The sequence below is a fragment of the Thunnus thynnus genome, chromosome 5 (genome assembly GCF_963924715.1).
Source record: "Thunnus thynnus chromosome 5, fThuThy2.1, whole genome shotgun sequence".
NCBI classification, from domain to species: domain Eukaryota; kingdom Metazoa; phylum Chordata; class Actinopteri; order Scombriformes; family Scombridae; genus Thunnus; species Thunnus thynnus.
The window spans coordinates 3,776,823-3,800,485 of NC_089521.1; the positions used below are offsets into that span (position 1 = coordinate 3,776,823).

General features: G+C 40.3%; 1 protein-coding gene across 1 annotated transcript; it reads left to right on the forward strand.

Annotated features, from left to right (window-relative positions):
- Positions 1 to 1,914: 1,914 nt before the first annotated feature.
- Positions 1,915 to 22,837, forward strand: lonp2 (lon peptidase 2, peroxisomal). The gene is made up of 17 exons (XM_067588749.1): positions 1,915 to 2,252; positions 4,271 to 4,406; positions 4,991 to 5,104; positions 8,739 to 8,870; positions 9,054 to 9,176; positions 9,263 to 9,426; positions 9,673 to 9,767; positions 11,268 to 11,386; positions 11,503 to 11,642; positions 14,221 to 14,362; positions 14,646 to 14,796; positions 15,538 to 15,664; positions 17,994 to 18,133; positions 20,455 to 20,540; positions 21,163 to 21,370; positions 21,476 to 21,666; positions 21,748 to 22,837. The coding sequence occupies exons 1-17, from the start codon at positions 2,020 to 2,022 to the stop codon at positions 21,976 to 21,978; spliced, it is 2,532 nt and encodes an 843-aa protein (XP_067444850.1). The 5' UTR covers positions 1,915 to 2,019; the 3' UTR covers positions 21,979 to 22,837.
- Positions 22,838 to 23,663: the final 826 nt, after the last annotated feature.

Here is a 23,663-nt window from a genome sequence, read left to right on the forward strand (position 1 = left end):
TCATTATTGACTCTGGGACAATAGTTGGTACCCACAACAAAGAGAAATAAATGTGCCTGTGTTGAACACTTTGTACAAATGAGGTGTTATGTATATTGAAGTGATTAAATTATCAGGCTATCATATGGTTACTGAGAGAGCTAAATGTAGTCCAGCTGTATTCCAGCTGTAGTCCAGCTGTAATAGGGACTCCAGTGTTTCAGTATTGTACTTCCATTAAGTTGGGGGACTCACAAGAAGCAGATTTATTTTAAAGAAAGAATAGTTCAAATCAAAGCTGCATAATTCTGCCCTTAAGTCCTATAGATGATAGACTTTATGGTCAAACTCCAAAAACACTGGATCATACATTTCCCATAATGCAACTCAATAGCCTTTCATTAGATCTACTCTTCCTCCTAAATGCCCTGTCTTTCAAAATGGTGAACTTCATGGGTAAAACAGGGTTAATCAAAAGTTTTATACTGCACATCACCTATAAGTGATATGTTTACCATACAGTTTAAATACATTGTATTCACATATATTTGAAGTGTTCAGCTTCGAGATGAAAAATAACAATTTTGTGTGTTTAACTGTTCATAACTCAAATTATAAGCCTGCTTTATCTCTGTTCAGAAAAATGAAAAAATCTTTGGAGTAATGGGAGGTTCTGCAGTAATAGGAGATTACTTTCAGGTATTTGGAATTTCAGTAGTACTCTTGATTTTTGGATCACAGGTTGTGCCTGTAATATTTTATTTCATATTTTAGTCCTCAAAAATTAGGGTACTACCTTTAAATATGCATGAACCTGTAAACAGGCAGTGGTAGAAGAAGTATTAGGATCCTTAACTGAAGCAAAACTTGCAAAACAACAATGTAAAAATACTCTTAACTCATTGTCCCACTTACTTATGTAAAAAACACTCATTATGCAGCAGATTGTCCTGGCAGAGTTTATATGTATACACACATATACATATACATACACACACACACGCACACACACACACACACACACACACACACACACACACATACATATACATATACATATACATTGTTTGTACCTGGCCAAGGTGGAGTTAATTTAATTACTTTTTATACTGTTGGGCAGTGTACAAAGTAGTTTAATCTGCAGTAATGGATCATCGTGTATTACCTGACCATATGTTTTGTAATAAAAATCTGAAAAATCTTTAACGTATCTAGTAACTATAGCTGTCAAATAAATGTGGTGATATAAAAAGTACAATGTTTCCTTCTAAAATATAGGAGTGGATGTACATGAATAAATAAGTACTTGAAGATTGTATTTAAGTACAGTACTTGGCTATTTTCCATCTCTGTAAACAGACCAATATATAACACGCAACCTGTACATAACATAACAAAAAGAACAACAAACATTCTGCAAACTTATTGACACTTGTTGTGCAGCATTACTGTTATGAAATAATGTAGTTTGTCCCTTTCTACTTGCCGTTTCCTATCAAGGGAACACAGGAAGTCGAGGAATTAAAAACCTCTAATATGCCATTTCAGAGCAAAGACTGGTGCGAAAATGAGTATGAAAACAACACCGGCCACGTTTTAATTTGAGATAAATTCATATTTAAACACGTACTTAATTTATTTCCACTCTGGTGCTTAATTATGCGTGCGAGTCGTCAATGAATTATTTTATTTTGGCAGTAATACCCGGACGTTTACGCTTGTCAGCTCATTTCACCCACCTTGTATTTTCCCACCCGCATTCTGCCAAGACCCGCCCTCCTCTACCTCTGATTGGCTAGTACTCGTTGCCTTCGTTGGTTAGATTGGTTAAATTTAGGCATGAAGAGTGAGGTGATTGAGTTAGAGTAAGAATATCAGAGTCAGGGCCAATCAGAGCCAGAGTAGGGCGGGTCTTCGCAGAATGCGGGTGGGAAAAAATAACGCAATTGACACTGATAGAGGGAGAGGTGAGCGGAAGTGAGCGTTTGTTTGTTGGTGAACTGTTCAAAACAGTGACCTGGAACCTGAAAAACCTCGACAATGTCCTCCAGTGGCGGAATTCAGATACCGAGCCGTCTCCCGCTGCTGCTGACCCATGAAGGAGTCCTCCTTCCGGGCTCCACCGTCAGGTTCAGCGTGGACTCTCCGCGGAATATGCACCTGGTGAAGCACCGACTGCTGAAGGGGACCTCGCTGAAAAGCACCATCATAGGAGTGATTCCCAACACCAAAGACCCAGAGCACGACACGGACGACCTCCCCACCTTGCATAAGTAATAAATATTGAGCAAGCTGGTATACAAGCTGGTACTCAAAGATAGAGTCAGCAGCAGTGGAGGCATTCCCAGAGTTTGATGTGGTAGTGTTGTTTTTGGAGGTGTGATATGACAGCTGGCTGCACAGAACCCCAAACCTGAGGGTCGAGACCCTCCTAGGGGGTCACCGAATGATTGGCAGGATAAGAGGCTCTGACATAGTTCCTCCACACAAAAAGATCTATTATAAGGCAAGAATGTTGCCCCAGAATACTTATAACATATGGATTGCCATTTATCATGTTGATGTACCACATGTGTGAATTTCTGTAGTCATAACTCAGTAAATAACACAAAAGTATGTGTGGGCATGATCATAACACTGGGGAGAGGTACCCAGATGGCGATATAATCTTACTACATTACTGTGCCTCCTTTTTATCCTTATTTCTGCAATCCAAGACCAAACTGTGGGAGCTGCAGACCAGCAGTTTGATTTATAATTATAATTACTTTTCACAAGGAAATAATGCTAATAAATTATTTGTTTTTATTATGCTCCAAAAAATGACTGTCACCTATACATGCCATGTTATTCATAGGCTCATTGGTATTTTGATGTTAATCAGAATGAATAATTTCTGACAAATTATGCAGTTTGTTCTAGAAAAGTCTACAGCTTAGCAGCAGCCCTGCAGTCAAACACAGTCAGCCAAACACAGAGAGGTGGACTTCAACCTTTCACCAGCAGTCCACCAGGCCAGTCTGGTTACTAAGTACATATTTTTCTCTGGATGTCTTGTCTCTTTACCAGCTGCAGTCACTGGAACACACAGTAATGACTTTAATGAGTGTCTGTTAATCAGCTACAATAATGGTTGCTGAAACATCACTGATGCATGTGATCTTGCATTAATGAGGAAATACTGTACATGCATCTTAGAGATATAAATGCACTCAGGTTGGCATCTGAGCGCTGAACCGTGGCTTCCTTTTCCTCCTAATTATTATATGGATCAAATACAGATGATGCATTTGTAAAATAATGTTGTTTTGTTGTGGTAGACCACAGAAATCTGTGCTTGGGGAAAAGAGGGATTAAGTGCTTAGTATCCAATCAGCTTTTCCTCTAATATATGTCTTTGATTTAGTGTTGCAACACCTTTAAATGGCATGTCAGAACTACAGTCATGTCTATGTTGTGTTGGCAGCCACTTACTTCACATGATGCAAGCCCATAATCAGAAACATATTGTTTGCTTAGTGTGTGAGAGGGGAGATGGTGAGTCAGGCAATGTCACCAGAAGCTGCTGATTGGTGTATTGATGCATAGCTATAAGTTGTTCAGTGTTTTCTGCCCTGCACACAGTCATGTCGACGCATCAGTCAAATGGCACACATTTCATTTTTACATGAAGCTGAGTCTATTTGTCTTATTAATCTGCTGAACATATCCAGACCCAAAATCCACACACTGCATGTTTTGACAAAGTGTCAGAATCACACATTTCGTTATAATGAGTCCCGAACCACTACAGGATGTCAGTCTAGCTTGTTTTCCTGAGACTGTTTCACTTTGCACTGAAACAAAGACAAAGAAAGATCTGTATGAAGCTGTAGAAACAGTCAAAATTAAACATTGAAATGTTATTTATGGAGAAAAGAAAACTGAATCCTTTTGTTCAACTGCAGATAATGTTTTGAATCAGTTTATTTACTTTTGAAAGTTCGCTGGATTAATCCACTTAAACCTGAGATTAACTGAGATTCCAATGAGTGACTTTGGCACACTACCACACACCTGCCAATCATAAAACTCGTTTGATCCAAATCAGCAAGTCCTGACTGGATCAGAAGTGAGAAGACTCTTTACAAATTTAAAACAGTCAGGGAGGTTCATCGTTTTAGTATTGAGGAATGTCCCTTCAAATCTCAGGAGAGGTTGAATTCTTCCAGTCAGTTGTCTGTCAACACCCACGTCCTCTGTCTCACATCACTCTCTCTCTCTCTCTCTCTGTCTCTCTGTCTCTCTGTAGAATCGGTACAGCAGGGATAGCAGTGCAGGTGGTGGGCAGTAATTGGCCGAAGCCCCACTACACCCTCCTCATCACTGGATTGTGCCGCTTTAGTGTGTCGAGTCTGCTGAAGGAGCGGCCGTTTGTGCTGGCAGAGGTAAAGCTTATTTAATATCAGACTTTTATTTTAATACCTTAACAGCTTCAGTACTGTGGATATTTAGTGGCTGCCTAATAATCTGCCATAAAACATCCTCTCAGTAATGCTGTTACAAATGAACGAACAGTGAAAGTGAGTAAAACTGACTATAGTTAGTAGGATGGCCAATACTTTAGGGTGTCCAGTGGAGTTTTCTCCATTGTTCACATTGTTGTATCTCTGAGGCCTAACAAATGTGTTGAATGCAGTTTTTTTTCCACATAAAACATTTGCTTGATTTTTAAAAAAAATATTTTGAATCAGGCATTGTTTACATCCGTGTTTACTGGCTAGCTGTCTTCCTCAGGACCTGAGAACAGGGACCCACTCATAAAAACATTGCTCCATAGCGCTGCTAGTGGTCAAAAACTCCACAGAGTGCCTTTAATCAGTGGTGCCTTCCTGTTTCGGGGGCTTCATTACTAATAGCTCCTTTTTTTGTTGGCAACATAGAGCCAAAAACAAAACCCGGTTTCCAAATACACAGAAGTGTACGTCTGTATCCAGTATACAGTATGTGCCTGTCTAATTGCAAATTGCAGGTGGAGCAGTTGGATAAACTGGAGCAATACACGACCCCAGCAACAGAGGGGGTGACAGCAGAAGATGGAGAGCTGGGGGAGCTGTCCCAGAAGTTCTACCAGGCTGCCGTACAGGTGTGTGTGTGTGTGTGAGTGAGAGAGAGAGAGAGAGAGAAAAAACAGAAAGAGATAGTAAAAAGATCCTCGATGTACTTGACTTAAAGTTAAAGGACTTTACTTAATTGTGAAAAAAAACCCAAATGTCCCTCAAACATTTCTTAACGTACTCTTGTTTACACTGTACAATATACAAAACTGTTTTTTTTTCAGTATTATTCCAACTTGTTTTCAGAAGAAGGGAGGATGAAAATACATCAATTGATAAATGCTATATGATAAATAAGTATTGAATAAAAATAATAAATTAAATTAAATGATACATACATTGAATTAGGTATATAGGTTCCATAGTTTTGCCAGTAAAACTCACCAGATACAGTGGTTATTTCAGTGTCCTTTTTTTTCAGACTAGATCCCTCACACCAGAAATCAGTTTTTGGTCCTTCTCAATGCCCAGATTGTCCAAAAAGTGTCCCATTAAAAAGAGGAATGGTTTGCCCCTCAGAGCTGGAGAGAAAGCCTCAAAGCCTTTTGCAGCCACTGAAGTGTTTTATCTGCAATCCAGAACCTGAATATACAGTCTTAGGGGCAATTCAATAGAATTTGCAAAAAATGGTTGCTTCAAATTCTGAGGTAACTCATCATTAATACGCAGCACACAGATCTTAGCGCCCAGCTGATGAGAGCATTAAAAGGTTTTTTCTGACTGCATAAGAACTACAGACCAGAGCTGATGTATATGACGACAATATACAGTGAAGCAAAGAACATTTATACTTATACTTACTTATACTTATACTTACTCTTTCTAGTTTATTTGTATTGTAGTGACCAAGTCAGCTTTCCATAGTGTTTTTCAGCATTGTCAATGGTAACATTGGTTTGGAAGGAATCTAAGCTGTTTTGAACCCCTTAGAGGTAACAAGATGATACAGAAAAGCCATTTGCAAACAACTACAAACTTGTGCATGTGACGTTTTGAATCTATAAAAACTGTATAAACTACATCTTATTAATTCATTCTACTAAAAAGTCTAAACAGCTTTGAAAGTTGCCATGCTCCTTTTTGTATAGCTGGTGTGGATTTCGGCCACAGGTTTTATTGAGGGGCAGGCTCCTCTAAAATGACCTTGTTATGATAGTAATTGATGCTATCAGCCATGTTATTGATGTTAAAAGATAAATCCAGCTGGTGAATATCAAATGTCAGCGGTTGGCTGGCAGTTGTTCCTCTCACACATCCGCAACTGATTGTGACTGATTGAGCCTTTAGCCTTCAGCATTTCCTAACTGCCATGAAATTTTAAAGGACTGTTTGGCCCGTACCCAACATTATGGCATGTTGCTTTGATTAATCAGTGCAAAGAAAAAAACATGATGGGAAGGCAGGGACCAGTTGGTCCTCTGCTGAGCTGAGTCTGCCTGATCCTGACTGCATCTCATCTGTTGGGATCAACAGCCTGACACTTTAAAAGATAAATGGTCTTTATCAGCAAACATGGGAGCATTCTCAACAATAAATCAAACATATAAATAATTTATGAGTGGAGGCGCTCATGTATTCATTGGAGGCTGACTCCAAAACAAAATGCTCTGCAGTACTCCCTATATGCAGAGCATTATCAGACCATTTGAACCAACTGTTAATTACAAAATTTGTCAAGTTAGATGACTTTACAACAGTTAAAACCATTGGGTCTCATTCAAGAACAACTTGTACAAACAGACTTGCTCTTAAGTGATACGGGTGATTTCAGTGAACTTGTCTTGTTCATCAATTTCCTCATATCTAGAATTTTTTCGTGGTATGAAGGAAGTTTATGAGTGATCCAGAACTGTCCTACAAGTCATTTAGAGATAGTCAGCTTTTCTATACAGTGGGAAAAACACTTGTTTTGTTGTGTCTATATATATATATGGATTCCCTAATATGACTCTTGACACAGATAAATATGTTATGTTTTCCGACAACAGGACTTAAAGCTCTGCGGTTACTCTTGAGTAACATTTTTATGAACAAAACTTGTCCACAGATGGAGCAGAACAGGTAGCGTTGTATAGAAATTTTGGGGTCAAATCTCACCAACGCGTACCTACAACTGATCAAGTTTGTCCTGTTGAGAACATTTGGTCAGTCTGAGGTAAAACGTTCACATGAACAAACCTCACAGAAAAAAGTAAGAGGTTTAGGGTAATAATATGTTGTTGTCTTGACCAACTAGACATGATAACCTCATCCCTCCTCCCACAGAAGCTGGTTTAAGGTTTTGCTGTCACTCAGTTCACTCAGTTTCCTTCTTTCTATACTTCCATTACTCTCTACTTTTTACTTAATTGTTCTGTAATGAGTATTGGAACTGTTTGGGAGACAGTGATTGTCCGATTGGAAAACCACAGGATCATTTGACCATTTTATGATGAGTCCAAACATCATTTGATCATTAGAATCATTAATTGTTTCTCTGTATGTTTTCCTCCATGTGGCTGTGCTTCACTATGACCACCCTCTCTCACTTTGATGTGGCTGTAGACGCATATCAGTTGGTGCTCACAGCAGTGACTTAGATGTGTTTGTTGTAGTGCTCCCTGCATGTTGCTCATCCCCTTAAGATCATTGCCTTTGATTTTTCACCCTGACTAAATTACCTCTTTGGGGAATGTGGAGGTGACATTAACTTGAAAGAGTGGCTTTTTTTGATAAATTACCATTAAAACAAGGAACACATTCACAAAACACCATAGCTACACATTTCTCTCTGAACTGTGGAACCCTTTTGACCCTTGATGCATCTACATGCAGGGTGGAAAATTAACTTTTTTTGTCTACCGGCCAGATGGCTGATGAATGTTCAAGACTTACCAGCCAATTAATAGATTACCATTGTTTTTTTGGCTGGTGAGTGAAACAAATCTATCAGCCACTTGCATATTGTCCCAGCATTTGGCTGGGGCTAATTTTGTGCCAGTCTACACCCCAGATAATGATGGTTCCTCTGGATGAGAGAGTGGTATCAATCTTCTCATCTAACTCTTAGCAGGAATGTGATTGTGAATAAGTATATTTCCCCAAATGTCAAACTATTCCTTAAAGGCTTTAAAAAATAAATAAACAAAACACAAAATATATTTAACATGAAAAATGCTCCTGGTGCAAAAGCAGAAATGTTTACTCATTTAAAACACCCGAAGAAGAATTGAGTAAGCAGCATTAACAGTGATTGGCGCTATGGCTGAGCAGACAAGAAGAAGTATGTCACCTACAAAGACTCATCTTTGAGAAGAACACTCTGCATGTGTTCGTCATTGCTTTTGGCTATTTTACTATGCATATATTTTACACAAAAACTTCCTTTAGGATGAATAAAAGCTTTATCTTAATTACTTTACATTACAGTTAATGAGATGACATCAAAAGGCACGTCTGTCTTTGCATTCACAATGTATGGTTTTACTCTGGCTGGGTGAATTCCTGGATAACTCTGAATTAACTTTGGAGTGTACAAAATGTATCAAAATAACAATGTCTTCAAATGTAGCAATAAACGGTGATGGATCATGACAGCAACAACATGCTATGATGAATTTGACTTTAATTGTGTCTGTGTGTGTGTGTGTGTGTGTGTGTGTGTGTGTGTGTGTGTGTGTGTAGTTGTTAGGTATGTTGGACATGTCTGTTCCAGTGGTGGCTAAATTCAGGCGACTGTTGGACAGCCTGCCCAGAGAAACGCTACCTGATGTAGTTGCCTCGATGATCCGCACCTCGAACAAGGAGAAATTACAGGTGAAGGGACTGTTTGGTCTGTTTCTCCCAAACTTTTAACAAAAAACATGTAATGTGACAGACTGTGTAGAGCTTTTAATGGGACTATAGCGTCTTTCCAATTGATCTGATGAGTTTGGTTTGTAGAAATATGAGTTAGAAAGCTGGAAATGAACTTTTTGTACCTCCATGTGCGGTGCGAAGGTCCTGGATGCGCTGAGCTTGGAGGAGCGTTTTAAGAAGGCTTTGCCCATGTTGACCAGACAAATAGAGGGACTCAAACTGCTGCAGAAAACCAGGAAAATGAATCCTGACAATGAGAAGAGGGTAACAAGCATTGATGTTTCTTATTTTTCTTCCAACAGCGTCTGTGTTTATATGTCTGTTAACACCTCGGTGTCCCATCTGTTCAGGTGCTATCGGTGCGTAAAGGCGGAGTGTTCCCGGGCCGGCAGTTCAATCTGGATGAGGAGGATGAAGATGACGATGGAGATGACACCGTGGCCCTGGAGAGGAAGGTCCATGGGGCCAACATGCCTGAAGCTGCATTCAGAGTTTGCCTCAAAGAGCTCAAGAGGTGAATTTTCCTCCTGATTCCTCCTTCTTCCTCCTTCAGCTTCTCATTTATAGCAAAAAATATATAAACCTTACTCAGTCATTCCTAGATCATGCACTAATTTCTTATCTTTGATCCCTGTACATCCTTACTTTTATGTGGTTTTGTCTTGAATACACAGCCTTACCTTTCTGTTTTATGGGTGATTTCACTGATGAGTCCACCATCAGACTGGTGTTACATTTAATCTCGCTCATCTGTATTCAGATTGAAGAAGATGCCTCAGTCCATGCCTGAGTACGCCCTGACCAGGAACTACTTGGATTTGATGGTAGAGTTGCCATGGAGCAAAAGCACCAAAGGTAAATACAGCAACAAGTGTCCAGCTTCACAGACCATAAATGTCAGATGCCTCAGATTCTGCATATTTGTATATATGTCTCTTATACGCCTCAGCTTTGTTTTTGCACCACAGCCAAAGAGCTACAAGTTTAAAGACAAGTGACAGCTTTGGCATCATCAGAGGCCAAATGTTTTGACTTTGATGGAGCTAAGCTAAAATGTTTCCCCTGTTTCTAGTTTTAATTCATGGCAAGGCTCAACATGTGGTAACTGAACTGAATACTTCATTGTAATCAGTCTCATATTTTTCTGGTGCACAGCTTTTTGTATTGAGCAACTGAAATTATTTTTCTCATTGGAATATGAATGTCAGCTAAAAACAAAGAATTTCTCTTTTTGAGAAATTGTTACTTGTTGTGATAAACCCAGAGAATTGTCACTCAATTCTAGTTCACCTCAGTTTGAGGGAGCATTTTAGTGCCTCTCACCTCATTGTTTTGGTTTTATAGGACCACGACTTTACTGTTTGGTTCACTCTCACCGCTCTCATCAACTTATTTTCCAGCAAAAAAAGGTCTCATATATTCAGTGAATACACAGAATCCACCAGAGTTAGCAGACAAAGTTAGCGACTAGCTGGTGAACACAGTGGAGTGTTTAGCAGCTAAAGAGATGGATGTTTTTCTCAGTTAATGGAGAACAAATCAAGCACAGCTAAAAGGAAAGCTAATATTGGACTTGCATTCGTGAGGCAACGAGAAACACGATTCATAAGAATGCTAATGTCTACTGGATGTGTAAATTGGCAATAATGTACTAACATATTAGCTCTAACAATTCAAGAAAGTGATAATATGTCAATGCTGAGTTTACAGCTTGTTCTGTTGCCCCCTAGTGGCCAAAATAAAGCTATTAACTTTACATCACATAGAAGTCTCTAAGATTTGAGTCTAAAACTCTTTGGTTTCTCTGTGTTTTTGTTTCTGGCGAATGTCGATATATTTCAGTTTTGTAATCTCCAAGTTATTATTCTATGACATCAGAAAATGCCCACTGACAATAGATTTCAGAAAGTGATATAATAATACTTGTGTAATGCAAAGACACAGAGCCCCTATCACAAATAATCTCAGATCAGTGGAGACTGGTGACTCTAAAAGTAGAGGACTTCATTCATTCAATCGGAGAGTCAAAGGTCATAGCCGAAGCATGCACTGCAAATAAATCTGTTTAACTAATCAATTACTTGCCGCGTCTGCTTTCAAAAGGCCCAGCGGGGCAGCAGAGTAGATACTGCTGTTATACAGCGCTTTAGCACAAAGGGATTCTCACGCATTTTGGACAACTTGTGGGAAAGTTTTCACAGACTCTCTTGTCTCTTCTACTGTCCTCTCTTCACTCAGTTTCTGCACTTGTCTGTCTTCACCTTCACTCAGTAACTCTTAACGTTTTCTCTATCTTCCTTGGGTACATCAATGTCATCCTTGTCCCACCCCACACACAAACCACACACTCCTCAGACTGCCTGGACATCCAAGCTGCTCGTACTCTATTGGACAACGATCACTATGCCATGGACAAGCTGAAGAGACGCGTGCTGGAGTACCTGGCTGTAAGACAACTGAAGACTTCACTAAAGGTGCGTCTTGTAGATTGCTTAGTCCGTTAAATGTGTAAAGCCAATTCTTTAAAATATACAGGAAACTGTCTTTAAGTCACATATCTGCGAATTTCATGCTGCTGCTGTGTCATTAGGGACCCATTCTGTGCTTTGTGGGGCCCCCAGGAGTCGGTAAGACGAGTGTGGGACGCTCCATAGCCAGAACTCTGGGCAGAGAGTTTCACCGCATTGCTCTAGGAGGTGTCTGCGACCAATCAGACATCAGAGGACACAGGTATGCTTGTCTACACTGGAGCAGAGGTGGGAGTTTCCCTGTATGATAGTTGAAAGGGTCTTTGACCAGTCAGTTTGAGACCACACAGGTAGACACAGCAGCCAGCAATTACACATAAACGCATATATCTCCTGAGACATCTCAAAGAAATTAATTTATTGACTTTGCACTTACATCGGAGGTGATTTGTCTTTTGAAAATGTCATTTTTACTGAACGTACTGGTGGGTCAGATCATTATTTAGTTTCAGGACTCGGATAATTGGAAATAATGTGCCGCAGCAGTATGAGTGCTATTGTTTCGAGAGGAATCAGAGTCTGACTCAGCTGCTACAGCTTGAATAAGTCAAATATTTGGATGACATTTCAAACATAATCAATCATCACCATGATAAAAATAAAGTTATTTTTAAAGCTCATTTTGAAAATAATCTGTTTTAAGTTTGTCTTAAGAGACTCCTGTTGCAGGGGAGTAATGAAATTATTTTTTATTCAGTCCATTTGGAGCAGCTCAACAGATGGGCTCAAGATGCATCCGAATTACTTGATGAATCCTGCTGATATCTTTCCAGCGTGCCTAGGAGTCCACCTGTGTGTCATTTTGAAAAGCTGATGATATGATTAAAACACACATGAAAGGAAGCAGAATTTCTAACATGAGGTCGGAAGACATTTATAGGCCACAGCACATCAGGAGTCAGACCTCCGCTTCTAGACATGCCTTTTTTGGTGCTGTGGAAATTGTAGGTCTTGACCTCTGTCAAGTAATTGAGAAAATACAACATCACAGATAATTATGTCAAGAACAGTGAAATGATGTTGTAACCTCAGATAGACCAAGTGGAGCAAGTAGAAGCACAACATCACAGTGGTGTTTCTCTCACATCAATAACTATACTTGCACGCACACACACCCTTGTAATGAACTGCAGTGTATTGATGTGTTTATGACTCACATATACACAATATCCTCAGTAACCTAAGTCAGTAAACAATACACTTGGGGGGTTATGTCACTCCAGTTGCCTTTGATCAGTCTGTTAAAGGTGCAATATGTTAGAATGAGAAATTCCTTCTCTTTAATGACACTAGTGGCAGTTAAGTGAACTGCAGTCACCATCCTGTGGCACGACTGAGCAGCAGCGCTAACATTAGCCAGCTGAAGCCACAATTTCACAATATATTTCACATGCTTTGCAGTAATGTTATCTTACCTGTCCGATAGGAAGAAAGCCAGCTCTGGGTTGAACGTTAGAGGACTCCACGTCTAAGCTAACGATAGCTAGTATTGCACCCTGCTGGTGCTGTAGGGGGACAGGAGAGAGGCAAGGCACTGTGAAGTGTGCAAAACCGCGTTTTCACAGCAAAACCGTCCCAAGTCCTTTACATAGAAATCAGTCCACAGGCTGTTATAGGCAACCGAGAAAGTCAAGGAAGGTCATTTTATTATCTCTTATTATATCTTCACATTCTGTTGATCATTTTAGTTCATTTTTGAATGTTTTTAACTAAAATTCTTACGTAATTCATACATATTGCACCTTTAACAGTCTCTATTGGGAATGAATCAGAGCTATATAAAAACACACACAGACACAAAACACAGAGGCTAGTATATAGTCTTAGGTTCAATTGACAGGCACAGTATTAGAGTCTGCATCTGTGTGTGTGTGTGTGTGTGTGTGTGCGTGCGTGCGTGTGTGTGCGTGCGTGCAGAGAGGTGATTGGGGCAGCAGGGTTCATCTCAGATTGCAGGCTGATCCAGCAGGCTTGGTATTTTAAAGGAAGAGTTTACACCTATACTCAGCCAGATGAGAAACATGTGTCCAGCATACCAACAGCAGGAGTGCAAGAGATAAAGATGAAAGTTCCTAAACCATCAATTACAATTTGTTTGACTTAAAAAAGAAAATTCTCAGAAAGCTAGAGCACTCCAGTAGTTTCTTATTAACAGTTTTGTGGTAGTTATGGGGTTTTTTTTTTTCTTTTTATTCCCTGTCTTTGAACCTCATTTCATGCTTTCAACTTGTAAACATGTGGATCTTGCTTGAATTAGGTAATTTGTCATGGATTACATTATGTCTGCATTCATTTTTGTAAAGTTTCACTGTTGTTGCATGGTAATGCGTTGCATATGTGTAAAAATTGTGGATAAAAGCATGACTGTGCAACAATAACATACCATGACATGACAAGACATGATGCTCACCTTGACATGTGTATATTTTTGCACTTTTCTGTTGTCACAAGCAAGGTCATTATAGCTAACTGAACCTAAACTAAAAACTAAAACTAGATGTGAAAAAATAAAAATAAAAACTAGAAAAAAAAAGAAAACTAACTGAAACGAAAATAAAATAAAAATATACAGAAAATGTTTTTAGTTTTAGTCTTTGTCAATTTGTTCAAATTTGTCATCATAACAAGCATGAGGAGGCATCCAACTAATAATGAATAATAATAACCTACAATAACTCTGGTCACAAGTAGAGTCAAGGACTTTGTGAGCTTTCAGTTTGAAATGGAATAGAAACATTTACAGAGTAGGTCAGTAGTTCAAATCCTGTCCATTTCTCTAGACGTACATACGTAGGGAGCATGCCCGGCCGCATCATCAACGGTTTGAAGACGGTGGGCGTCAATAATCCAGTTTTCCTCCTGGATGAGGTTGACAAACTGGGGAAAAGCTTGCAAGGAGACCCTGCAGCTGCATTACTAGAGGTCAGCTCTTTTTCTCTCTCACATTACTTGTGTAGAAGTATCACATATCTTCACTGCATCTTAATTCCCTAAACAAAACCTCAACAGGTTCCTAACCTGACCTACTGCTTAACCTCAACCTTTGCTCTCATTGCTAATAAGCGTCTGATCTTTCTTTTAATTGATTCTGTATGTTGGTGTTCTTCTGTTTGTTGTTTTAACCAGTCCATGACAAATTCAGTTAACGCCAAACACACACACACACACACACACACACTGAAAGAGTCTGTACATATTCCCTTAGGTCCTGGACCCAGAGCAGAACCACAGCTTTACAGACCATTACCTTAATGTGGCCTTTGACCTCTCCCAAGTGCTCTTTATTGCCACGGCAAACACCACAGCGACCATTCCTCCTGCCCTGCTGGACAGGATGGAGGTGCTGCAGGTACCAGGTGGGTTTACGTGCAGACAGTGTCGAGTCCAAAATCCCGCCGTGCTGCGGTGTCAGCTAATCTCAAACAGAGGCATCTATATGACTGAATTTACTGCAGAGTAGTCAGGGAACAGATGAAACGACTCCATTTCCAACTGCGTATCCAAACGTGTACACGCACACACACACACACACACACAGCCATGAAGTGCTTTAACCTTGAAGCTGAGTTGTTATGAACCGAACGACACCTGTAATATCACCACAGTTTGAATCTCTAAAACGTGTTAAAGGGATGTCAAAGATAACACAGTGTTGTGTTAAACAGTCAGACTTAAGTATATCCATGTATCTCAGTCCATGATCAAAATACAGCTGGAGTCAATCTGAGCCAGAGACTGAGGCACTGTTGTGTGTAAACTCAGTCTTGAGGAAAGACAACAACTAAAGGACAGATATGTCTTTAGATCTGCATGCTGCATTCTGGATATTAAACTTTAACACATTGTAACGGTGTTAAAGATCCTACCACTACACAATTAGTTTGAATGGATTAGCCTAAGCAATATGAAGGCATGAATTGATAGATGGAGAGCACAAATTAAAAGATCAAATTAAGTAGTTTGTACTGTGTGAATTGGAAATTTGAGGGAACAATAATGTAATTTCATATTATGAATAACTAATATGAGGGAATAATTTATTAAAAATGTGTGTGTGTGTTTGTGTGTGTGTGTGTGTGTGTGTGTGTTTGTTTCAGGCTACACCCAGGAGGAGAAGGTGGAGATAGCTCACCGACATCTGATCCCAAACCAGCTGGAGCAGCATGGATTAACACCTCAGCAACTGCATATACCACAAGACACAACACAGGATATAATCACCAGGTACACACACTCTAACACACACAAACTCACAAACACAAACTCACACCCAGAGCAGTGTTTCCCCTAGAATTTTTTCAGGCTCTGTGGTACGCACCGAAAAAACCCCTAAAGAGACGAGGCACTCACATTGCATCAAGAGTTTCCCAGGCAACGACACAGAGGTTGGCTCATGTTTCAGAGCAGCGCTGCACAGAGGCTCCCAAACGCAAATGATTATTGATTTCTGAATGAATGATATTAAACGTTATTTTGGCATTAAAAGGATTTTTTGGCCCGGTGGGGCCTCTTGTTGGCCTGGTGGCCCACCAGGTCTGTACAGTTATTTGGGAAACACTGCAGAGAAACAAACATACATAATGAGTAGACTAACAAAACTTGAGCTCAGCTTAAAGGTATAATATGTAATTATTCCACATTATAATGTCTAAAAACAACTAGACCTATGTTATATATTTTGTTGAGTTGTGTATTTACATTTTCCCAAATGTTTCCAACAATTTTCAAACCCAGAGAAATCTGTAATTTAATCAAAGTAATGGACCGTTTCATTTGGTCGGATATCAATGGCGTCATACCTCCTCTACCAAAGAGTAAACACACACAAGATGCATACGGCGGCGCTGTGTTTGTCCGCTACAATGGCGTCTACCAAAGAGTAACTTACACACATACAAAATAATACATCGGCGTTGTGGTTGTTCCACAGAAACTGTTATAAATTGACTTTTATTCAGTATTAAGCCACACTTTCATGATAAATTTAGGTTGTCTTTAACCATATCTTTTAGCTGGAAGAATGATTTTAGTGATTGGACGTCTGGATCTTAAGTTATCAGAGAAATAAACTGGGCTAACGTTAGCAGCAGCTCGGCTAACAGCCCCTCCAGGAAGTCCGGTGGTCGCCGAACGTCGTCGGAGAAATATTGATTTTTTTAGGTGTAACGGCTTTAATTTGTATTTTAACGATTTTAATCTGCATGTACGTTTGTTTTTGGAGAGGAGGAGACCTTTGCGGATAATTCGGCTCCCGGGAGAAACAGGCCGAACGTCTGGATCTAAAGTTATAAGAGAAATAAACCGGACAAGTGTTAGCAGCAGCTCAGTTAACAGCCCGTACCGGACGTCTGGTGGTCGCCGTACATCGTCCGAGAAACACTGATTTTTTAGGTGAAACAGCTTTATTCAGTGTTTTTACCTGTAATCACCGGGTCCGTTTGTTCTGGAGAGGAGGAGACCTTTGAGGGTAATTCGGCTCCCGGTAAAAACATCCCGAGTGATTAACACTGGAGTAATCCTATCCCGGTGAAGCTGGTTATTTAACAACGAAGACAACAACTCCCATGATCCCTTGCTACTTCATACCATCATCACACTCCGTCTTTTGTTGTTGTATTGAATGAGAGACCCCTAGCGGCTGAAATTACATATTGTGCGTTTAATTACAGAGGGGCACAGCCACTGTTTATTTGCAGCTCTTGTTCTTACACATTTTATTTTCTGCAGAATGAATGAAGAAAAGAGTGCAAAAAATGTTTAATATTTTTGTCTTTGATTCTTTTTCTGTTAATCAACTAATTATTAACAATTAATTCCCAAATTGGTTTAGCACTGTTGTGATTTTGATAGTAATCTTTGTACATACAGTCCATAACAGCCCCATCAAACTGTCTGGCATGTTACTAAAAAAATCAGCAAACGTGGGAGTGCTGATGCAGAGGCTTCTGGTGTTTCCAGATGGTAAACAGTATGCTGCCTGCAGACCTGCACAGCCTCTCTACAATACTCACTGCACTCCAGTCTGGTTACTATAGAAACAGCCAACAGCACACAGCTTGGTGCCTGTCCTCTGAGGGGATGCTCCTGATTTCATTTGCTAGATTTTTAAAAAACATTAAAAAAAACAAAAAAACAGAAGAGGTTGTGGCGGGTTGGGGTTAAGAAAAAGAGGATTGCATTAAGTGGAAACCAGACAGGTTAGCAGAAGTGTCAACTCTAATCCATTTTGAGAGAGTATTTTCACTTGTTTTGCCAACTCTGCTGTTGATTTGTCCATTCGTGATGCACCATGTCTCTGCCCAAGAGGGGCGCTACAGTTACAGGTCAAATCAAGGTGAAGTATTTCTTCCTGACTGGCAGTGACAGCTTGTTTAAAATTGCCACGATTGCCTTCGTTTGTGGTTCCAGATCACATCCTGACACATGGGTGGGCATGTTAATGCATACAGCAGTACATTGTTAACACCTAGCAACTTACACTGCAGTAGCAGTGAAACCTCATCTCACAATCTCATAATTTTATTCATTTATGTGTGTGTGTGTGTTGTTTTAGGTACACCCGTGAGGCGGGTGTGCGTTCCCTCGAGAGGAAGATCGGGGCGATTTGCCGAGCCGTGGCTGTGAAGGTCGCTGAAGGTCACAGAGTCACCAAGACAGAGGCTTTGACGTCTGAGGGACCAGCACAGCAGGGAGGTAAGAGCCTGAGTTGTGTGTTTTTTCTATGTGTCTGTGGGATCAAGGACAAAGCTGGAAGTTCAAATCTTAAGTTGCATATCAACACAGGCTTATCCTCCACATACACATCTGATTACATCTTAAGAAAAAAAACAGCATGGCATTATCCTCCTCCTGAGTCTGTGCCTTCTAATATGAAGAGGTTAATTAAGAAGCTGTTAATAGGAATCAAATCATTAAGCCCTTTGAAGCCTTTATCAGCCTTTATCATACAATTGATGTAAAAAGAAAATACTCTTCCAGGAAGTGTATCACTGTAAGTAGAGTGGAATAGGAGTTATCAAAAGTCTTAACTTGAATCAGCCATACAAGAGAGTGTTGACATATGCATCGTCATCATCATACATTAAACTACAGTATTTCACAGTAACCAGCTGGCTGTGAATTATCTTCACTATCGTACGGCTGTATACCAGATATATGTGTCTTGTGAAATTGAAAATTCATCTCAGATCATAAGCGAGCTGAAATAAATTACAAGCCTGTGCCAGAAAATGGGTCCACAATAGTGAGAGAGCTGCCACATCTTTTTCCTAGTATCCATGGCTACACTTAAACAGAAATGTATCCATGGTAACCTCAACAAGTCCAGTGAGATCTCCATCCAGCCTCTAACCAGCACCCAGGAAAGGTTTGCTCTCAGAATTTAGTTTATTTTTATATTTTTGTGCGCTAAGAGTTATTTCATGTGTCATAGTTACATACTATTAGAAATAAATCAATAAATGGATCATAGTAATAATAAACACACACATACAATTACAGACATCTACCTGTATATATAGATAAAATACCTTTACAAATCGTTTCATAGTAATAATAAGATTCAATATAACTTTGAAAAAGAGGCAGTGAATGCAACAGAAATGTAATAAGTATGTTCAATCATCTGAAAGTGGATTGACCAGAGTCTTAGCCAAACAAATTTAAAACAATCAAACTAATTGAACAATTGGAAGGAAATATCAACAGACTCACATAGTTGGAATATCTGTAGCAGTATCTCCCAGTGGGTTTGATTCTGTCAAATATAATTTAACCTCATCAGTACTATTTGAGAGTTATTGACAGTTAAACTCTCAGAATACATCTAAAGTAACATCGTTAAAAACTGCGTCTGCACACATGTTTCCAGTTATTCCGGCTGATTAGACCTCTGCTCAGGTTGACGGTGGATTGAGCTGCACTGGGAGTTACCTGAGGTCACCAAACTCCATGTCCATAGAAGGTGTTTGACCTGTCATAGCAGGTGTAACTAATATGAATGATACATTGCGGGCTTACTGGGACAGTTTCATGGACTGGAACCATCATTGATGATGCTTCTCCTGCTATGACAAATCCTGAGGAAAGCTTTAATCACGCACAGTAAGTGAAAACACCTGTTTGGCACTAGGTGGCGCTAGTGAGTTTGAATTAGAATCAGCAAAAAGAAGCAAACTTTCTACTGCAGGGTGAAAAGTGTGCATGACCTGCCTCTTCTTTATTGAGCAGTGTCTGATGAACAAAATGCAACAATTATTATCATTTTTACCAGAAACTTGACTCTGACTCAGGAACCAAAGTTGGGATTCCTAGTAGATTAAAAATGATTTTTTAGAAGGATGAATGCAGCTTCAGGAGACAGAGGTAGAACTGATAAGACATAAGGAAAAGAAAGAGATGGGGATAAACAGGATATCAGCAGTGCCTCTGTATTGTGAGGTAACAAACATCTGTGTGTGTGTGTGTGTGTGTGTGTGTGTGTGTTTGTGTTCTCCTGCATGTATTTTGTATTTTTCCAAGGGGGATGATGTGTGTTTTTGATGTCTGTGTTGCACTGTGGGCTGTTTGTAGTTTTACTCTTTGGTGTACCATCTGTGTGTTTGGTTTTCTGTGCATCTTTGCATGATGACAATGTGTTAGCAGCTCTTGTCATCAACCCCTCTTTACTTCAATCACTCTCTGTGAAGCCTCACTCCCATAGTTTTCTTTCTTAAAACAATCTGTAATCTAATTATTCCTCACTGTCTGCAGTCACCTGAGTCCCTGACACTTCCAGGGTAAATCACACACACTCACAATGTGAAGGAAATGTGTATTTAAGGCTTTTAGCAGATGTTGTTTTGCTACATAATGAATTAGCTATAAGACCAACATCTAACAGAAAGGCTCAAAATGATATGTGTGACACTCCTGTTTTCTCTCTGGAACATATTCGGTGCAGTTACTGTTCACCACAACCACACAGTGACATGAATCATTCATTCTCTTCCCTGTGTGTGTGTGTGTGTGTTCAGACAAAGCAGCTCTCCCAGAGATGCCCATAGTGATCGACCACATCGCCCTGAAAGACATCCTGGGACCTCCGATTTTTGAGATGGAGGTAAGCAGGACATCATCAGAGAGAGTAGAAGAGCCGGGTGGAGCAGACTGACCAGCATCTGCAGATAATTATCAGTGTTCATAATCCACACGATGACAGAAGGAAAGACAAATAGTCAGTTAAAGAAACCTGCATCTCCTCTGTTCTGCGACTGTCAACATTCGTCCCCACAGCTCATGAATCTCCACAACAGCTGCAGTTGATAAAGTCAGGGTGGTTGAGAATACAGTAGTAGGATGCAGCAGCGTCTGGAGGTGTCATCATATGATATGATGTGAAACATGACAGTGTTTGTCTTCTGTAGTGGTTTTACTCTCCCATCCTGTCTCATTGACCTCCCTCTTCGTTCTTTTCCATCCCTTTCTTCTTTTTTTTTCTCCTCCCCTTCACTTCTCCTCACCCTCCTTTACCTGTTTTCATTTCACCTCTCCTGCTCCCTCCCTCTCCCCCAGGTCCTTTGTGCCTCTTTTCACAATCATTCCTGCATTTTTAAGGCTGATTAGAGGCCCTCGCTGCAATCTTGTCTCATCTCTTCATCATTCCACCAAATACAGTTTTACAGATGTGTCTGTATGTGTGTGTGTGTGTGTGTGTGTGTGTGTGTGTGTGTGTGTGTTGGAAGGTGTCTGAGCGGCTCACTCTGCCAGGTGTGGCTCTGGGTCTGGCCTGGACCCCCCTCGGTGGGGAGATCATGTTTGTGGAGGCAAGTCGAACAGAGGGAGAAGGTCAACTCACTCTGACCGGTCAGCTGGGAGACGTTATGAAAGAATCCGCCCATCTGGCGATCAGCTGGCTAAGAGCTAACGCTAAAACCTACCAGCTCACCAACAGTGAGTACACACAGATACAGATATATGGACTGTATATGGCTTTACAGGTGTACAGATAATACACAGCAAGTACATTTATGTGTGTGTGTGTGTGTGTGTGAACAGTGGTAGGGGGTCCAGATCCGTTAGAAGGGACAGACATCCACCTCCACTTCCCCGCTGGAGCCGTCACCAAGGATGGCCCCTCTGCCGGTGTCACCATAGTAACCTGCCTAGCCTCGCTGTTTAGTGGCCGGCTGGTCAGATCAGACGTTGCCATGACGGGGGAGATCACGCTAAGGGGGCTGGTATTGCCGGTGAGTTATCACATTCAAACACACACCGAATAAATAAATCCGTCTGACAGTTTTTAACCGACCGCATCGGTCTGTCCTCAGGTGGGCGGGATCAAGGACAAGGTCCTGGCGGCGCACAGGGCGGGAGTGAAGCGCGTCATCCTTCCGAAACGTAACGAGAAGGACCTCGAGGAGCTTCCAGCCAACGTCCGAGCCGACCTCGACTTTGTCACCACTGGAAACCTGGACGAGGTGCTGAGTGCCGCCTTCGATGGAGGGTTCCCCGGGACAACCAGCACACACACACACCCTCAGCTGACCAGCAAGCTGTAATAATAGGAGAGAGACAGAGTGTGTCATCTTTGAGCTTGGACAGTGTGTTGTCTAACAATCTTAACAAGTTTTTCTCTGATATGCAGTAGCAAATCAAGTTATTGATCTGTAAACCTGTTTTAAGGCTCTTTACTGTTGAGATTCAATATGAAAGTATCAGTACATCTTCATATTACCTGCTAACACAAAAACCTGTAAGAGAATTTACTTCCATGGACAGTGAACAACCAGTCTGTGTTGTATAAAGTTACATCACATATTGGCACAGTACAGCTACTCACTGCTCCTGTTGACCAGCTCACTTACTGGCTGCTGTTTTCTTGGCTGTTTATATTATATTAATAGCACTGTTGTAGCCAAGTCAAGAGGATGTTAGCTTATTAATGTCATAACACACTGGTGAACACTAATTTAGCTGGATGGATTTCTTAATTGTTATAGAATGTTTGTGTGAGCAAAGCACTATTGATGTGGAGATGGTTTCTGTGCAGTATGTGATGATGATCACATGGTTTCAGGTGACCTGTAGTCTGAGTCACCAAGGAAGTTTAACTAAGTCTGACTCTCTTTGGGTTAGCTGGCTTCACTGAGCCTAACGTCGGTGCTCCAGGATAACCCCTGACATGACGCTAGAGCACGTTCTTAATTACAAGCAACAACATCGGAAACATAAGTGGTGTTAATATACAGTAACATGACATGGAACTGCAGCAGCAGATAACAGAGTGTTCACTATTTTATTTTCAATTATCATCACAAAGTCGCCTCATGCTATTCTGAGCTGCATAGATGGAATAAGTGTGATTTTAAAATGCAGAAAAGTGGAAAGTGGAATAAAAATAGCTTCCGTTACTTGTCACTTTATTGATCGATTTTTTTCCTGTTATCTGATTGGTCATCACTTGGGACGCTGACAGGTTTTGATCCCAGTATGTATGTTTATGTTGTCCCATCACAGATCCCACACTGTGTTCTTGTGACAGAATATAAAACGCCATTTTTTTAAGCAGATATATTTTATATCCATTTAGTATCAGTGTGTTTCCAGTCAATAACTGACAAAAGAACGGGTTGCAATTCCTTATTAATATAAAATATGGGTGGCGTAGCAAACTGTAGCACTAATGACCTTTAAATACAACACGACTGACTTCATACTGAAGTCACAACTGTAACAGCACAGCAGAGCTTGAAATCTTTTCTATTTTTCAGACGTCCTCATCTTTTCAGTGAGTGACTGTGTCAAATGCACACAAATAGTATCAATGTGTATTTGTGTACATGGAAACTCAGCTGAATTCACCCTGAGGAGGAGACAAAAAAAAAAAAAAAGGAATTTTTAACTCTGTGCCACAGATGTGATTTTCTCTTCTCACCCTGCAGAGATCTGATGTGAAACACCAGCGTGCAGCGTGGTTTTTTTCCATATTTAGACAGCCATGAAAAGATTAATGGACCCGAGCAGAAAATTTCACACAGATACATTCATAAAGGCCACACACTTCAAAAGAATAATGTGGGTTAAAAAAAAACATTTGCATAAAGAACTTTGTGCTGTTTGGATTATTGAAATATACTTTCTTGCTGTGAAATATGAAAATGTCAGAATTGATATGTGAAACTTCAGTCAAATAATGACTTAAAGATGTATGAAGGATTGACAAGAAGTTTTCAAATGGCAAAAA

What these genes read in the sequence shown, in the direction of transcription:
- lonp2 (XM_067588749.1), top strand. Translation starts at nt 2,020, where the DNA reads ATGTCCTCCAGTGGCGGAATTCAGATACCGAGCCGTCTCCCGCTGCTG. An exon ending in ATGGAGCAAAAGCACCAAAG is followed by an intron (nt 9,768 to 11,267) that starts GTAAATACAGCA and finishes CACACTCCTCAG; the next exon opens with ACTGCCTGGACATCCAAGCT. An exon ending in TAAGGGGGCTGGTATTGCCG is followed by an intron (nt 21,667 to 21,747) that starts GTGAGTTATCAC and finishes GTCTGTCCTCAG; the next exon opens with GTGGGCGGGATCAAGGACAA.